The sequence below is a fragment of the Typha angustifolia genome, chromosome 12, assembly GCF_048772165.1.
Source record: "Typha angustifolia cultivar Huaian chromosome 12, ASM4877216v1, whole genome shotgun sequence".
NCBI lineage: Eukaryota > Viridiplantae > Streptophyta > Magnoliopsida > Poales > Typhaceae > Typha > Typha angustifolia.
Genome location: NC_133250.1, coordinates 6462573 through 6482037, shown reverse-complemented (window position 1 = coordinate 6482037; position 19465 = coordinate 6462573). Strand labels below are relative to the sequence as shown.

Here is a 19465-nt window from a genome sequence, read left to right as displayed (position 1 = left end):
TTTAATGAGAATGATTCTGGACAAAAAAGCATAACACAAAAGCAATTTAAAAATGATTCTTCTAATTAGTTATTGTAAAATAAAAATTGCATATGATCTTTTAATATTAAATGTAATATCCTGTGAGCATCTAACACTCTAATCCAAAAAAAACTAGTATTATCCTTCATTCGGCTGGAGCTATTCGGGTAAATGCAAAGCCCACTCTATCCTCCAATCCACCTTCAAATGCTCTATTTATCTACTTTGGGAAGGAAAGGTGGTGATGAAGCTTGTCTAAAAATATAATTGTTGAACAATAATCTCTTAGAAGCAACGTCCAAGTGGAAATGATAGGATGCGAGCTTAGAATTATCAGTGGTGTCTACGATGATTCAGAATCTCAAAAGCTTCTTCCGCATCACTTTTGTCAACATTGCCTTCTTCTCCAAAGCTATGGGAAAGGAAAGTACTCTCCATCATCTCCTCCCTTCCTTAAAAGTAGCATCAATAGATGAGATTGTAACGCCCCAACCTAGCACTGGCATGGGCACGTACTTGCCCACTCGTCCACACTGCACAAGCGACGCACGCGACAGAATAGGAAGGGGACCCATCATCCACAGATACACCTATCCTCATATAATCTATCATACTATAAATCATAGCATTATCAAGTTAAACCAGTTAACATATTCATATCTACATCCATAACAACTATATTAGACAGCTACATAATCTGGTAGGATCCACACAAGCCATGACAAACCATTAAGATAGAACTAAAACCACTGATACACGAGTATATTATAATTCGACTTATATTATACAAATAATCGTCTATATAATGGAGTACAAATATCAAATAATGGTCAACTCAATATCTAGATAAACTATTTTCTATACTATCTCACGTCTATAGCTCACTTCATCTTTGCTCTAAAATATTTTCTTAGGATATCTTAGGTCGCTATCACATACCATAATATCTGAGAGGTTAGAAAAGAAATAAAGATAGTCATGAGCTAAAGGCTTAGTGATACACCGAATCAGTAATACCAAATAAAGAAAAAACCATATACTAGATAATATGAATTACATAGGAGCATCGTGTTATGAATGAATACATGAATATATCCTCAACAATATATAAATAAAATATAGATATCATGTCATAACTAATCAAAGTATATAATTCTCGATAATGTATAAACAATCTCCATGTCATACTATCATCATAACACTCTCTCAAATATGATAGAAATAATGCATGCCAACTATAACCATGTTATGATATCAAATACAATCACATATGATGTATCTTGACTACTCGATAATCAAGTATATTAGATGATAATGAAATCATATGTATTTCTGAACATTTCAGTCATTAATGTTATCTCTAAATATCGTTATCACACTAGAGCACTATGCACAATTAATATCCTATACCTAGTCTCAAATTCAGCCTGAAGGCTCAGGGCATACTCTGCCAACCATTAAAGGTATCTCAATCATATAATCATACCCTGCCAACTATTAAGGATATCATCATCAACTAGTCCTAAGTACCCAACTAGTTGATAGAAATCATATAAGGATAACTCGCAACATATGCCCTAGGGAATGACATATGTTCGAATATCTGCTACACATATAAATTACTGACTTCGAACGTAAAGCCATAGGATTGCGACTATGTCGAGCAATCAATTAATTCCATGCACACCCTAACCTTTTCGACCACTCAGGTATCCTCATACTTTCTACCAACTATTTTCTTCTAAATAACAGATTATATGCATTGTTATCCAGTACTATAATAAGTCATGCATATCATGAATATAGGTTGTAACAACCCAACCTTAAAAATAAAAATAAATAAAAAAGATTTTTGTATGGCACAATGTGAATGTGGCCGGCCTCATGCCATGGTACTGGTGCGGGCTGGGGGTGCCACGCACTCCTAGCCGCTGGCTCGGCCAACCAAGCCAGGCCAGCTAGCTCTAGTGGGCCCGCCAACATCCCCACCGCCTCTCTCTCCCCCTTTATATTTCTCTCTCTCACTCTCACTCTCACTCTCACTCTCACTCTCTCTCTCTTAAACTCTTTTTTTTCTCTCTCTCCCACTATTACCGCTGCCGTCGCCATCCTTGGAAACCACCGCCGCCACCTCCACAAGTGTCGACCCCGAACCCCTATATATGAGACCCCGTAGACCCTAACGATAAGTTGATGTTTGACTGACAGACGTGAGAGATGTATAGTTCGTGTCTTCTGATCAAACTATGAGTAGTCTTATCCTTTAGACGTCTTTCTCAAATTATGTTATATTATATATTATATACATGCATATTTTGACCTCTAGCATAATAATATGACTTTATCTATAGATGATTACAGTCGAGCATATTTGATCATACATTTGATTAGACTGATCTGGGATATGAATACATTGGTGATATATAGAGATGATTGGGATGATTATACTATTATGATTTTATATCGAGATTATCTCTAGCATGAGTGTGCATATGATAGACTAGCAGGAGTATGCATGTGTTAGATATATAGTTGGAGACTACATTGCATTATTTTTCTCTTGATTTCTATTCCACCTAAATTTTTATTATGCATTGACTCGTTATCGTACTAGATATATGTATATGATCTATCATTTAGAAAAAAAAACATGAAATGTGATTGATAGGATAGTTGATAGAAAGCGTGAGGATATCTGAGTGGGCATGAGGGTTAGGTCGTGCTTGGAGATAATTAATCGCTCAACATAGTCACGATCCTATTGACCTTACGTCTGAGGTCGTTAGTAGAATTAGAAGCATCTTTATTTTGTATTTCCAATCAATATTCTCTTCTATTAGTCCTCCCTCTATTGTCTCTTTTCAGCAAATTGACTAGACTTCCTTCTTGAAGTTACAAGTTGGCTTGATAGGGATCTCAAGCTTTGACGACCTGATAGCTTTAGATATTTTGGCCAAAGTTGAAGTCTAATATTTGTGATGCCATTCGTCAACTTGTTGTGTCAAAAAAGATTTATCAAAACATGAACATAACTAATATCATTCTTATCAAGGAGAATCCCTCTAGGGTAGGCAACTAAGGCCCATTAGTTTATGCAATACAATCTACAAGCTCATCTCTCGAAGATCGAGAGAGACAAACTATCAACAATGATGTGATGGCCTAGGAGCTAGTTCATTTCCTCAATACCTCTTATAGCATGGTCAGTGGCTTCATGCTGAAAGCTAATCTATCAAAAGGCCTTCTACAGAATGGAGTAGGGGCTTTTTCATGATTGCCCTGCTTGTATGGTTACGTGACTCTACGCTAAAATAGGTTTTTCCCAAACGTTTATCTACTAGCATGTATAATAAATGTCAGTATAAATTAGTATTTACCGATGCTTAGAATTACATGCCGATAAAAATGTTCAACTTACAATACCCATCACTTTTTTTTGGCATAAATGGTGATGTTTAAAGAAATGTTAGTAAAATTCGGAGACTATCCTATTGTCTGTTAAATAACACTGCGATAAATAAAGAATATAGTGGCGTTTATACAAAACGTTGCAATTATGGTAATGTTTATTCCAAATGCTAGGAGAAATCAAAGAATATAGCAACGTTTATATAAAATGCTAGGAGAAATTAAAGAATATAGCGACGTTTATATAAAATGCCAGGATAAAATATATAATATAGCGACATTATATTCAAATGTCGGGATAAGTTATATAATGTAATAGCGTGTGCATAGAAACGCCAGCATAAAAATTAACTATACTAGTGTTTCTTGGAAATGCTGGGAGACATTTAAATAAATTAGCACCTACAATATATTTGCCATAGGATTAGAGCATCCACAATTTCCAAATATAATTTGGAATCAATCTCAGCCGTTAATTATTTTAGGATCAATTGATCCAACTCAATCAGAGATCGCAACAACCCATATATCCCAAATCTTGAGATATATCTTCAATTGCCAATTACTGCTCAGCTTTCTCAACAATTCTTCAACCTATTCATCGCAGCAGCCTTAGCTGGTCCCATCCCTCGCCAATCGCACCCCTCGCCGGTCACACCCCTCACCGTCGTTTTGTTCTATCACAGCCCTCGTCGGTCGTAGCCTCGTGGTCCAAGCCCTCCGAGTCTTGCATCTCTATCTGGGCATCATGGTAAAGGCAAGTGATGCCCCTTGCATCTGTCTCAGTGTACAATTTATGGATTTCCTTATTTCTAAAGCAAATTGTTTAGATAACCCATCTACGAGAAGATTCTTCCTTTTAATACCACTTCGCTCTCTCTAACTTATGCTCAAATTGTTTAATGGTCTCTATCTCTGATTTTGAAAGTCATAGGAACAATGAAGAACCAATTAGACTGCTACTAGGTTCACCGGATAGAATTTCTTTTCTCCAATATTATTAGAAGATCACAAAGGTCGTAAGTTGCGAGACCAGTTAGATGATCTGTATGATTTTGAAGATGCTACTAAATATTTGCATATGCTAGAATACCAAAGTGAGGTTGCCTAATCATCATCACCATAAAATGGTCTCCTCTCCTTGGTTTCCATCATCACACTCGTCACATCTCCGAATATAATGTCATTTCATATATAAGTTTGCAATGCAGTGCATGTCAAAGTGCCAACGTTGAAAGAAGCCTGTATCTAGAGTTCATCATCCAATTTTAAGAAACCAATATTGCCATTAGTAAATTGCCAAATTGAAGCCATTGTTATTTTGTATTGAAGTAACTCCCAATGGATAGAGGAATACGGAATCATATTTGCCTTTATGATAAGACTAATGAACTTTATATTCTTTGTTGACTGGGTACACTTCATGTAAATCTCTATAACATATAATTTTGTCTCATTTTATACTTAGATGCAATTTCACATACTTATGGTAAGACTAGGATTTATTGTTCTGCATATGACACAAGTATGGATTCTAATATTTGAGTTCCTTCTGCATGTATAATGCTTGATCTTCATATATATATATATATATATATATCTTAGATTTTGGAAGATCTAGTTTCTTTGCAAGTGCTCTCAGTCTCTAATTTTTTATTTGAGCAAGGATTTCTTTTAATCATTTTCTTTTGTTTCCAAACTTGGGTTGGATAGATATATACCTTTGTCAATTGTTACTTCAAGATGTAATTTGGAACAGTATTGTCAGCTTTAATTTTTCTAGATTTCAACTATTTCTTGTGAGTAGAGTGATATTGAATGACTATTTAGAACCCAGTAATCCTCTATTTTCTCAAGTTGCATTTCCCACTTACTTAAGAATTGGTTATAGTTAATAGCCATTAATACCTGGATATATTACAGATCTATACTTGTTGTAGTAGACTTTTCTAAGGACTTGTCCATATATATATATCCATCTCTTTTGTGGTTATGATCTCAAATATATAGCTAACCAGAAAAATGGATAAACTACAATTAACTATGATTTACTAAGCAATATTCAAATAAATTTAAAAGGGAGAAGGAGGCTAACCCGATGATTGATGTGAGGTGGTTTTGATTGGCCGCCGGCGCTCCAGTGATTCGCTGTCCGCGACGAGGTCTTTGGCGGCTCGAAAAGAGAAAAGAGAGGAAGATGTGGAAGAGCGAGAGAGAGAGAGATTGCGAAGCCAAGAAAGCCAGAATGGAAGAGGTGTTGGAGTTTGTATAGAGATGAGGAGGAGAGGGGGGTGAAGTGGAATTCAACTCCACTTCGGCACACTTCTCTCCCACCTGCGAGATGTGGGGGAAGGAAGAGAATAAGTCATCGCACGCGCATGCGCTTAATTTTTTTTTTTTTGTTCATGGGTGTTACAACAAGCGTGTTCGAACGCACCCACCTACGTTCGAACGCAACCTACAAAAAACTTATTTTTCAATGAAATAAACACTAAAACAATTAAGAAAAGACACTCATAAAAATGAATCCACGCTCGAGACGACATCGATGAAGTCCGAATCATATAACAAGACCCCCGTTCAAACTCTCACACCTGCTTAGGTGGAGGAGTGAAGAATGAAGGGTCTTTGCTTTCGATGCGATGAACGTTTCACTCCCGGTCATCGGTGTTCCAAATCGATCGGGAGTGTTATGCTCATCGACGGTTTCAAGGAGGACGACGAGGTTGTTGGTGATGGAGAGTGTTCAGAGGAGGTCCATGAGGAGGTTGTGGAGGAGGGCCCGGAGGAAGATATCCAAGCTGAAATATCGATACATGCATATTTAGATACTTTCATGCCGAAAACATTGTGAGTGGACGGACTTGTTAGAAAGCATTGTGTGCACATTCTTATCGATTTCGGGAGTACACATAACATTTTAGACAAGAGGTTAGTGAGGAAGTTGGGCTTGGATGTTGAACCGACCGTGGGGTTTGATGTTACTATTGGAGACGGCACGAATTTTATAGCGGAGAGCTTGACGTCAGGTCGGTATATTGGTGCAAGGACATGACATCATTGTGGACTTGTATTGGCGTTGCGAGGAACAAGCATTATCCTTGGCACTGAGTGGTTACAGAGCTTAGGACCCGTCACTTTTAATTTTTGGAGCATATGGATGAAATTTAAGCAAGAAAACAAAGATGTGCGACTTGATGGCGTTCAGTCTCCACCGATTCTAGCGATGCAGCAGATGGTGGGGCAGCCTTGTGCGAGTGATTTGGCCTATTTTCTCCTAACTTCTAATTTCCCTCGTCTATCGAGTCCTTCCTCTTTCTTAGGATCTCGACCACTTTTTTCCTTCATTTTTATCCCTTAAACAATATCAACCATCCACCCTCATCTCCATTATCACCCATAACCATAACATCCACTTCACTTGTCACCACCACTATCATCCGCACTCTATCGTATCTTTGTCCCAGTTGTAGTTCAGATCTGCAAATGATGTAAATATGAAAAACACAGATTATTGAGTTACAAATTGATCCCACTTTGTTTTGTAATTTTCTGACTACAAGAAAATATTTGGTGAATATTTTTTCTCGATTGCGTGGACTGCTTTCTGTAATAAATCTAGATATTGAAGAAATCGTTCCATAGCCCTATCAAGATCCCTGATTATAAGTTCAGAATAAAACATGAAACTAAATTAAATAAAAAGAGGCCATCGCCCTACTAGCTAGCAACTGCCAATCCTCTCGCCAGGGGTAAATCAATCTACATTCAATGTCAACACAAAATAAGCCTAATGTTCAGCAAGTGGTACTATCCCTAAGTATCCATCAGTAATAATTATCACATTTAGCTCAAAATGAGATACAGAAAAGTGCATCATAACATAGAGTACATATGTCAATAACGGGCAAGCATAGTCCAATAGGATTACAGTTAGTTTATCCATTCTTTACGCATGATATGCCTCCTAACATAGGCTCTCAAAGGAGGGTAGACGCTAGTGGTAGAATCGCTTTGCCCATAACTTGGCGAACAACATGGTCAGTCGTCTGCCCTATAGACTAACGATCCCAATCATAAGAACTACACCGGGGTTGGTACCGCACATCGGTACGACATCTCCGAGCCCACGGCTCCACATCATCGCCCCATAGTGTAAAAATCTCATGAACCATCACTCATGGACGCCTTTATCCTGCGTCATTGGGTACTACTAGGTCTACGTCATCCTACCCTTATTTTTTAGTTTAAGTACCCTTAATAGGTAGATTCTCATCGATCGACAATAAATCGCCTATCACCCGGCGAAACGGTTGCTTAATTGCCTAGGATCCATAGACTAAGACCTCAGGCATAGGCCCTACTATATATACTATAAAAATATCCCCCGCCCCTAACCTTGGCTGGGGAGGTGACAGGTAGTGCCGAGACGTAGAATCATCCCCTTTCGGGTTGTGCACATGTGCAAGTGTCATGATAAGGTAATTAAGTTTAGCATAACAAAATAGTAAATATGGTTACCTAAGTATGTGGCACATTACATTACATACATAACAAATTATGTCAAGCAACGTACTAATTAGACGGGTTTTGCTAGAATGCAAAGATTAGCATGTCATAAATGATTATGCTATGTAATCTAAGACTGCGGCACATCACATTACATATATAAAGAATCATGTCAAGCAACATACTAACTAGACAGGTTTTGCTAGGATGCAAAGATTAGCATGCCATAAATGATTATGCTATCACATTAAGTAATATTCAAGAGTGGATAGACCACTTGTCTAGATTCGCAAAAAAAAAAAGTCCCTAGTGGAGAGCAGTCTCCACCTAGTCACGGTCGGCCCGTAGCCAGCGCTTAGGTTGGCTAAGCCCAGCCTAGCGCATGTGCCCGGGCTAGCCTAACCTAGCCCGAGGCGACACAACCCGCCCGAGGCGGGTGCACCCGGGCTGGCCCAACCCAGCCCAGTGCGGCATAATGTACTCGGGCTAGCCTAACTAGCGCGAGGCGGCATAATACGCTCGAGTTGACCAAGCCAGCCCGAAGGGAGGGGATGCACTCGGGCTGGTCACACCCAACTCGAGGAAGTCGTGCTCGGGTTGGCCTAGTCTAGCTCGGGGCAAGTTCGACGCGTCTAGCCCGGGGCAGTCGTGCTCGAGCTAGCCTAGTCCAACTCGGGGCGGGTTCGACGCGCTCGAGTTGGTTGTGACCAGCCGGAGGCAACAACGCCCGGGCTGGCCCAATCTAGCCTGGGGCGGGTTCGACGTGCCTGGGCTAGTTGAGCTAGCTTTAGGCGGGTGTGACTTAGCTGGTTGCGCCCAGCCCCTTAAGGCAACCGTGCCCAGGCTAGCCTAGTCTAGCCCGAGGTAGGTTCGATGCGCCCAGGCAAGTTGATAGCCTAAGGTTGGCGCGACCGAGCTGGTCGTGCCCAGCTTGAGGCAGCCACGCCCGAACTGCCCCAGTCCAGCTTGGGGCGAGTTCAACTACCGGCCATGCGGGGGCTCTAACTGCCCTAGCACGAGCCAAGTATGCTCAGGCTGGGTCATTCCCAACCCGAGTCTAAAGAGGGGGGGCGTGGTACCACCTCCCTTGTCCTATCAAGTCGCCACCCCATATCGTGGGGGCTACGGGGGGGGGGGGGGGGGGGGGGGGGGGGGGGGGGGGGGGGGGGGCACCAATGCCAACGATCCACTGCCGCTGCCTTACCGAGGGTGGAGGGGCGGTGACGACGTGCAGCCTGAAGCGCCGCGTCATCACCAGAGAGGAAAGAAAGACGAGGAGGAAAGGGAAGACTCACCGACGATGACGAGGACTACACGGCCTGACCACGATGGCAATGATTGAAAAGGAAGAGAAGGGTGGAAGGAAGGGGAGGTGACGCCGAGCTCTTCTCGAGGGGGAGGGAGAACAAATAGGGAGGGAGGGAGAGAAAGAGAGAGAGAGAGGGGGAGGGAGGGGGCGGCGGCCCTCTGCCCGAGGTTGCACCCCTTCCGCGCTAGCCGATGGTGGCATGCGCAGGGAGGGAGGGGGAAGGGCTAGGCTTGCCATCCTCCCCTCACCATAGCCTGACAATAGAGGGGACGTGAGGGTGGGCACGTGCCTTTTTTTTCTTTTGGTTTATTACGATGGGGTCTATAGTTTTCAATTTTATAGGTTGGATGGACATGGATAAATCGATCGAGTGATAGTTGTAGGGTATTGGAATCAATTTAGGCTCGCAACCTGAGGGCATTCAATGGAGTAGAGTTATTTACTTAAACTACTGTCCAAAAGCTCCTTATGGCAAATGTGTAGTCATTTTGGAAAGATTAAAGGAGTTGGTTGAGCTAGTAAGGAATAGATAGACGTGGCTTTTCAATGATTCGTTAATCCTTCTTAATTGGATTAACTACGCTTCTAGTGACATTAACTAGATGGTTCTTCTTTATTCAATATTTTATCTAATAAGCTATTACGATGAAATATATCTTATTTATGTGAGATAAAAATGATTGATAAATATTTTACACTCTAAACCTAAAGATAAGATTTTTTAGTCATTTATACATGTTTATTAATTTTAATAGTAATCTTAACAGTCAAAAATTTCAGCAATAATTGTAATATTTTTAAAAATATAATGATAATTATGATATTTAAAAGGTTTAGTGGCAATTATGTAAAATCCCTACTTACATATGACCCCATGCTTTTAACCTCCTCTTTTCGTCTATGCGGCAACTTTCAGATCTAGCATTGTGTCTCTTGTGTTCCGTAGTCTCCTCACCCTCGTTTTCAGGGACTCATTAACTATCACCTTTTGACTTCCGATTAATCCTCTCCCTCTCCCCCTCCCCCTCCCCCTCCCCCCTCCTCTCTCTCTAGTTAGCGTCAATGGAGGATCTAAGGGCGGCGCTGAAAGAGCACGCCGATCTGGTCACTGATCTCTTCGAGAGGTTCTCTGCGGAGCTCCGCACCGGATTCCGCCCCGCCGTCGACAATTTCGTGGGTTTCTTCCACGCCATCGATTGGAAGGTACTTGCGATTTTATTTTTGTATCCAATTCCACGTTTTGATTCGAAAACCCTAACATATCTTCCTTAATTGTTACTTGGATCTGAGGATCGAGTGCTTTACGGTTTGGACTTGCAGAAGAAATTTTTTTTTTCTTCTTTGGGTTCTTTTATGCATATCACTACGTACATTTCAGCTTTATTGCAACAAACAAAAAGAAAATTCCTTTTTAGTGTGAATTGTAGGCACTTATTAGCTCGGCGAGTGATCGAATCAAGCACACGTAAAGATGTGAAGTAGACAAGTGAGTGTTCTTAATAGCAGCGTATGCATGACTGGAGTTTGCAGGATGGTCCATTTCATTAGAAAGTTGAATCATTACTATGGGACGCAATGATACGCTCATGAACATATCCACTTTCATGGGCTTACATTGGCTTTGCTGAGTTGCAGCATTAAACTTGTTAGTTGTCTTCGGAATTTAACTCAAAGAGCATTAGGGGTATAATGCTTGTACTTGATAGGTGCGGGGTGATGGTTGTATGCTTGTTTAATTTATTCTGTTAGAATGATTGCTAATTGAGTAGAACCTCACTTAATTTAACAGTTTTGAGGTAAGATGGATATATCAGTAAAAGAGTGTAAAAAGGAAGGAGATGAAACTTGGTGATATTAGGGGGATGCTGCAGATCACGTATCATCCAGTGGACTTCTATCATATATCAACCCAGTTGAGAGACCATTTAGACGATCTCCAAACTTAATGGAAAATTTAGTAGTGTTATCTCTGTTCTGCTTTTAGTCTCCCATTATTCTCTTTCCTTTATGTATCATAGCATGGTTCAAAGTTTCAGTTTTGGTTTCCCCTCAGTTAAATAGCGAAATTTTCAGTTGGTTTCGTTTCTAGTTTCATTGTATTTGTTTGGAATTGTTTTGATAAATAGTCTTTTTTATCTTTACTTTTACTGCACCACACAAGATCTAATAGCATTTAAGCAATGAGGTTGATATTGCATTAGGTACAAGTTGGATTTCAAGTCAAATCTAGTCTTGAATCTAAAACTTACTTTAAAAGAATTTTTGTAGGGTCATTTCAATTTGATGCTAGTTTCGAGGGATAGTTTTGGATTAAATAGGATCGAAATGCGAAACACTTTGGTAAAACATCTCAAATCTACACAAAACTTCAAACTATGTATCATAGTAGTCAAGGTTTCCGGTATTGGGATCGGGATTGATATCGGCTATTCGGAAAAACGATCTGTATCAACCATATCGCCTATCCGGGAAAACGATATGTATTAGCCATATTGGTCGCTCGTATCATATCAAACTATTTTTTAATTATATAAAATTTTAAATATTATTTAAAAATGCAGAAATTTTCTAAAAATTTAGAAAAAATGATAAGAAAGTAAAAATTACTCACTTGAAGTTTAAAACTTAAAAAATGTATTAACTTACCCAAAATTTAAAACTTTGAGAGCTCTCTCTTATAAATTTCTATGGTCTTTATCATCATAATCATCATAAATTTGTGAATAATAATGTCTAGGATCTGTGCTCCAAAAAGTGATTTCATTATACTAGTTATATCATATGGATCTTGTTGTGTGACTTGTGTTTGAGGAAGATAATAATTACTATATGGATTTTGTGTCTAAGGATATTGAGAATAATAATTAGCATATGGATCTTTTGATGACTCCAAATAATAAATACTCGATGCACTATAATTATAAGGAGCAATATTCTCGTGATGACGTCGCTAATATGTATGTACATCCTCAATTTCTCTATCTTCAATCCCGTGTTTATCTTTGAATAATGATGATTTTTTTTAAGAGAACTTACTTCCTATATTTTTAGAAGCTAAGGCATTACTTGATCGAAACGAATAACAATTAGTCACGATTAGGGATGAAGCTCAGCTAGTATACGTAATGTGTTCAAGGCGACTATGCTTTCCTGACTTTTCTCAGCAAATGTAAATGGGGCGATCTCACCATCTGGCGTATTATTAGGATTATTATTAGTACTAATAGGTGTACTTTCTTTCACTGCTGAACGACTTATACCTGTCTCTGGCCTCATTGTGGTCTCTTCTAATATCTCATCTTACTATAGATTATTTCTAATATCTCAATCCTCGGAACCAACCTGTTGGTTGGTTTCGGCTGGGGTATTATTGGCTGTTTTGGCCGATACCCGATCCGTTTCGAATGAGATCGATCGATCCCGCTCGAAAATGGCGAGAACGGGTGGGGTCTGACCTAGATCCCACCTCTCTATCTTCCTCTCCTTCTCTCCTCTCTCTTTTATTTATTTCTCTCTTTTTTTCTTTCTCTTTTTCTCTTCTTTCTCGTTTTTCCACCAGCGACCGAGTAGATATTTGGCGACCTCCGGCAACATTCTTCTATGAAGATCCGACGACCTCGACCTCCGGTGACCTCGAATGAGTTTTTTTATTAATTTTTTTAGTTTTTAATTTCTCTCATTCCCTCTCTTTTTCTTCCTACACGTAGTAGATCCGATGACCTTTACTGTTGCTGCTGCAAGAAGCAGCATAACCAGTTACTGAAAGCCTAAAAGAGAGAGAGGGATGAAAGGAGAGAGAAGAGGGAAAAAGTAAAGAAAAAATGGGAACCTTATCTATATGAGTAATTTTTGAGTAAGTTTTGAATTTTGAGAGGGGGTTGGAGAGAGAGAGAGCTTGATATTCATCAAAATTTTGAATTTTAAGTAATTTAATACATATTTTAAGTTTTAAGGCTTCATATGTGAGTAATTTTTATTTTTTTATTTTTTTCTCATTTTTTCTATATTTTTAGAATTTTTTTTTGTATTTTAAAATAAAATTTAGAATTTTACATAATTAAAAAGTAGTCTGATCTGATATGAGTACGTCTCGTTTTTTCGGACAGCCATACCGATCCCGATATTGGGAATCTTGATGAAGATAGTTTGACTTAAAATTTCTTTTATTATTAGTATCAAATTTAGTGCCCTTTCTCATCTATAAATAGATCACTATTCAGTTGGAGTATTATGAGATATAGCTGCAACAACTTTAGTAGTGCTGAATTGCCTAGCTCTTAATCTACATCTCTTTATTTAGAGTCAAAAATGTATTATTGGCATTGTTGCATACATTTAATAAGAAACTGATTATATTAAAAGTTAAAATTTGAAATAAATAATAATAAAATAATTTAATTGAATTATAACCCATTTCTTTATCGCAAATGATTTATTTATGAATATCGAGCTCAAGCTTACTGATTACCTTTTGAACTCCAATAGGATTTCGGAATCATTATTTACATTTGTAGATAATTGAAATCTTAGATTAATAAAGTACCATGTAAAAATATCCTTACTAGTCATCTGTCTAAGTAAATTAAGAATTTAATCATGGTTGTATATAAAATTTGTTAACCTCTGATCTTTATATATAACCATGTTAATTTCAAGCTTTTTTGCAATATTCTCTAACATGAGATCAATACAATGTGCAACACATGGTGTCTAATATAAACGAGGTTTCTTTATCATTAGTATATTTTAACAATTTTATAATTTGCCCTATTATCAGTAACTATTTAGACTACTCTTTTTTTACCTATTTCTTATACTACCTCATCTATAAACTGATAAATATAATATACACTTTTGAAATAAGCAATAGCATTCACAAACTTAAGAAATATTGTTTTCATGCCCGAGTACACCAAGAAATTAATTATATTTTTTTTGTTTTTTTTACTCCACTCATCACACGTTAGTCTACAACTAAATTCATTCCAATACTATTTAAATATCTCAATGTAACTGCGAAGCTCATCTATTTCTGAGTCAACATATTTAGTAGCAATATTATTTAAACTAAGAGGCAGAACACTAGACCCTATTGATTGTATGGCATCCACCATAGTGTGATAATAATGATTATCAGCTATATTGAAAAGAATATAGTTGTAGAAGAAAACTTTAGAGATAGTCCTACCAATGTGTTTCTTTGTATTTTTAATTTCTTTGAGAGCTGTTTTAATAGAAGTCTATTTATGACCTTCCAAGCTGCTACATTTTCTTACTTTCTAACCAAATGTTCTTTTAAATGGTTGACACTACTATTCAGCCAAATGTTTTTTCAAACGGCTAACACTACCATTCATTTCCTTTCCACACTAGTTACATTAACGCCTTTTATCTTACTTAATAGTACTATAATATTGTCACCTAATGTTAGTATTATATGACTTCTTTTTTCGAGCTATTTTAATTTAAAAATTTTTAGTATAAAGTAAACATAAATAAAAATAAAATATAAAATAATTTAAAATTTATGAAAATAAAGAATCTCTCTCTCAATTTTTTCTTCTAATTTTGTTTCTTCTCTATTCTTTCTTACCCTCTCTCCCATCCTCTCTCTCTCTCTTAGTAGCTACTGCTTAGAAACTGTAGTAGTAGAGCGGCAGGAAGAGTAAGAGAGTAAGAGAGAGGAAGAGAGAGAGGGAATGAGAGAGAAGAATTAAAAATAAAAAAAAATAGAAAAACTCACCCGAGGTCGTCAGATCTTGGTTGGAGAACGTAGCCGGTGATTTACTCGTTCGTCGGTGGACGAAGTGAGAAAGATGAGAAAAGAGAAAGGGCCAATCTTGATCCGTTTAGTAGTGCATAAGAAGTCAATACTGTTTTAAAAAGCACCTGCATAGGTGGCCACTAGGCAGTAGCATACGCATATGCATTATGCGGTCCGCATACGCATATGCACATATATTGGTTGCATATAGGACACATATGCAAACTACATATGCATATGCATATGCACTTGCGTTTTGACCTCCAATGATCGAATATTGACTGCACATACATATGCACATCCTCATGCATATGAAGCACTATTTCATAATAATGAGATATTTATAACACCTCATAATAATTTTTATTGATTAATTTTGTTGGCACAATTTATCATACTTGAAAGTATTTAGTGAGTAATTGTATGATTAGAAAGTAGCATTCTTAGTGATAGAATATTATGAAGGGAAATTTTCAAATGACACCCTACATTTTTATTATTTTTTGATTAACACTTTGTTTTTAAGGATTTTATAACTTGACTCTCATTTTTTTTTTATAATTTGACTAACTAACATTAATCTTGTTATATGTAACTCTATTGATTACATTACTAAAATATTCTTAAAATTTTTTATTTAGGCCAATACTAAACCCTTTATAAGCATACTCCATTATGAAATCCTGAAATCCTGAAAGAGGAAAAAAATGAGGAGTTGTGTTATAAAATCCTGAAAGATCCGGTGCGTTAATTAAAAAATAGTGAAAATGTATGCTGTTATTTTAAAAATTCCCTATTGCTACTGCCTGCTAAGTAAAGTTAGCTTCAATGTACAGAAGAAGGCTCTATAGGAATTTTTATAAGAAAAATATTTGAAAAAAGGTGAGCTGTCTGGGATCTTGAAATCCAATTTACTGCTTAATACAATAGTGAGCTGGCCTACATATCAGTGGATAAATGAATTTGAGGTGTTGTTGGCTAGTGAAAGGTTAATGAAGATTTGGAACAGGGTCATTTGGGTGGGAGACAGTTTACAGTATTATTTGTATTGGTCAAAGGGTTCAGTCAATATCATCTGAAACTTCTATTTTCTTACACACATTGATCAGCATGCAACTCTTTAACCCTGTATCTTTTCCCTTAATATATGAGGAGGTATTGTCTGTGCTTCAGGTTCACTCCTTTCATTGTCAACTTGGGTTTTTCCTTATTCAATTCTCACCTACTAGGATTAGTTCAAAATTCCTCTGCTTTTAGTAGTCTAGAATGTATGTGCATCAACCTTGTGTATTTGGCATTTAATCAGGCCAATGAGAGACATTAACCATTAACCACACTTTTCTGTCCTTAGCAGATCCTCTTAACTTGTCATTCTCACTGAACTAAGGTTAGGATTGTTGTTCTTACAAAGTTGTACATGCCATGACAACTTATTATGCGCAGGTTTTAAATAAGTTTTAGTTAGATGCTTGGGTGCTCTTTACTCATCATATGGTGACATCATTTGTTGCAAATTTTAGAATATTTATACTGCTATGAATATTATTCATTCCATTAGCATAACAATTTATAATATATTATTGTACTAATAGGGTTGTTGCATTTGTAGGAGCCTTGGTTGATGTGCTTATTAGCTTTCCACGTGTTTTTGCTCCTGACAACTATCTTCACAAGGAAATATATTAACTTCCAACTTTTCTTGTCGATTCTGGCATGTATGTTTCTTCATCCCAGAATTTTATTTAAGTTAGTCTAACAGGGTCCCTTTTGTGGTTTCTAATTGCTAGATTCAGTATCACTGCCATGATACAAATTTCTAGTCTCCTATCATTTAATCTTAAAGTAAATTATTTGGTCATAAATTTAACAAGATAGTAAATGTTGCTGCATTTGTCTCTAGAAGGATGCTGGTTCCTTTATGATACAATTATTTTTTGTGGGATTGTAATAGCAGTATGAATGGAGATGATACTTCTTAAATCCCTTCCAATCAATACATTTCTTCCTTTGAGCATGAAGGTTTCGGAACTGTTGCCCCCATGCTTGCAGAAATGAGAGAATGACCTATTAGTTCATATTACCTGTTCTCTATTATCCCAGCCGGTCAGATGAATGTACACCATTGAATTCTTTGAAAAACATCAAGATAAGAAAATATCTTTTTGATGCCATTGAAGTGAACTATAGGTGTAACCTGTATCATACTACTATATGATTCCTGTTAACAAATTAAGAAATTTTATTCTCTTCTATTTAACCTCTGTCTACATATGGATGACACTAAAAACCTCAAAAATGTTTATGGACTAACTTCCCACAATTTATATACCTCAAGTAGTTGGTTGGATGGTGCAAGAAGTTATCCTCAATTGTCTGGGCCCTAGGGCACGTCTGACCACTATCGAAGAGAATGTGAAGGGGAAGTGAAGCTGAGATGGTAGGGTGTCCTTGGCTCTAGCCGAGGGCTAAAATTATAGGAAGAAGCCATCCTTGATTATCTTGACCAACTGCTTGGAAGTGCATCTCACCTCTCATACTCTTCATCAGAATTTTATTTAAGTTAGTCTAACAGGATCTTTACACCAAGAATTCTAAAATAATGTGAAGAAGCTCTGATTATTGGGCTAAATTAACTCACTTCTTGGACCAAACCTGGAAAAGAGTATGAATGAGAAGTTTAGATGGTAGGGCATCTTGCCTATCACATTTTGTCCTTTTATTACAGGATATATTAATCTATTTGACAGCTGGTTAGGCTATTAAAAGTCTTTACCAAATATATAGGATAAGAGAATCAGTGTTCATCCTTGCCACCTCTTCTATTTTCTCTACTCTACCTTTCTTATTAGTTATGATAAAGGACATGTTCTGAATGTCATGCAGCTCCTGAAGTTTGCTGCGAGTGGTCATATTATTGTATCGTTGATTTGTGGATCAATAACAATTAGTTTCTGTATGTATACAAATCAATCATAACGTCCTAGAATGCCAATGAAAAACTTATGAAGAGAAAATTAAAAAGGAATATTACAAAGTCAAAAGAGTTTATATTTTGAATTTGTATGCTTGTAATAATGCAGATAGTGTCTTGGTTGATTTTTCATGCAGTTTCTGGTGTATATCTTGCTGAGAAGATAAATACTTTGTTGGGAAAACACTGGCAGAGCTTTGCAAGCCAGAATTATTTTGATCCTCAAGGCCTTTTCTTGTCAGTCCTCTGGTCTGGTCCACTTCTCTTCGTAACAATCATCATTGTGGTCAGTAACTCTTCACTTCTAATATAAATTTCATTAATATATCTATTCTTTACTCAACTTCTTCCCTATCTTCAGGTGAATACTCTCTTTACACTATGCCAACTGATCATAAAATGGAAGAGAGCAGAACTCAAGCATCGTGCTAGGCTTTCTCGCTCCAAGGAGGATTAAGTGATTAACACATCTTTCTGTCTATTGCGGCCAACTCTAGTTTCAGTAAGATAGGGACTCTTTTGTTCATCTAGGAACTTAAGTCGTACGGCAAGTGGATGAGGTTCATTATACTTTCGTATTACATTTTCTTTGAAATACGCAGAAGAACTTTCAGTTATAGCCAATGACAGTGAGCTTTGCTTCATATAAGTTTGCATGGAATATATTCCTTACGGAATATGGTCTTTGAAAGACGTGAGGTAGTGAGTTGTACAACTATATGTATGAAGGGTTAGAAAAGGCATTTAGACTAATTTTACCAAACAAGGAATATTCAATATGGTTGGAAATTTTGATGAGCTCTTGTTGTGTACCATCTGCTCTAGATAGTTGTCAGTTACATGAATTGTGATTGAAATTTGTGATATATGTTACGACTCAGGTTGATCTCACACTTGTTCTTAATTAGCTACATGTCTCAAATGCCAAAAGTCTGAAATAGACTAGTCACATTTAGGAAAATCCTCAGTTACATTATGAATGCTTATTAGCAAGTGATGAACCTGCAATGATATTTCAGTGGATTACTATGTATGCTTGTTGGATGCGGCTTCTACAATTTAATTACATTTGATTTTTTAATTTAGTGTATAAACTTGGGTGCACATATTTTTTTATAGTCTTGATGCATATTTTGTTACATTGGAGTGCATACAATTTATGTATACAATACACACCAAAATCTATTATTATAAATTAAAAAATTGAATACCATTAAATTGCAAAAATCTCCGTTTCATGCATGGGGCCTATTTTATCTTCTGTTTGCTATTAGGAGGGTGAATTAATTATTGCCTAGTTTATTGTGGGTTATAAGGACAATTTTTTTGAAAAAAAAGAAGATATTTTTATCATAAAACAGCTATACATTGTATGGTAGAAGAAAGACCAACTGTTGCTAAGTTGATTTATCTCAGCTCTTTAGGTGAATCTTATCTTCACAGTCTACGGATTAGAAACTTATAAAGTTTGGATTCCTCTCCA

At 37.2% G+C, this 19465-nt stretch overlaps 1 protein-coding gene across 1 annotated transcript; it reads left to right on the top strand.

The window, feature by feature from the left end:
• The first annotated feature begins 10226 nt into the window (after positions 1-10226).
• LOC140772117 (uncharacterized) lies at positions 10227-18873 on the top strand. Its single transcript, XM_073114025.1, has 4 exons — positions 10227-10450; positions 16621-16726; positions 18120-18268; positions 18344-18873. Exons 1-4 carry the CDS (start codon positions 10310-10312, stop codon positions 18437-18439), a joined length of 492 nt encoding a protein of 163 aa, XP_072970126.1. The 5' UTR covers positions 10227-10309; the 3' UTR covers positions 18440-18873.
• Positions 18874-19465: the final 592 nt, after the last annotated feature.

Coding starts and splice junctions, on each gene's coding strand:
- LOC140772117 (XM_073114025.1), top strand. CDS start 10,310: ATGGAGGATCTAAGGGCGGCGCTGAAAGAGCACGCCGATCTGGTCACT. Junction 10,451..16,620: donor TCCACGCCATCGATTGGAAG/GTACTTGCGATT, acceptor TTGCATTTGTAG/GAGCCTTGGTTGATGTGCTT. Junction 18,269..18,343: donor TCGTAACAATCATCATTGTG/GTCAGTAACTCT, acceptor CCCTATCTTCAG/GTGAATACTCTCTTTACACT.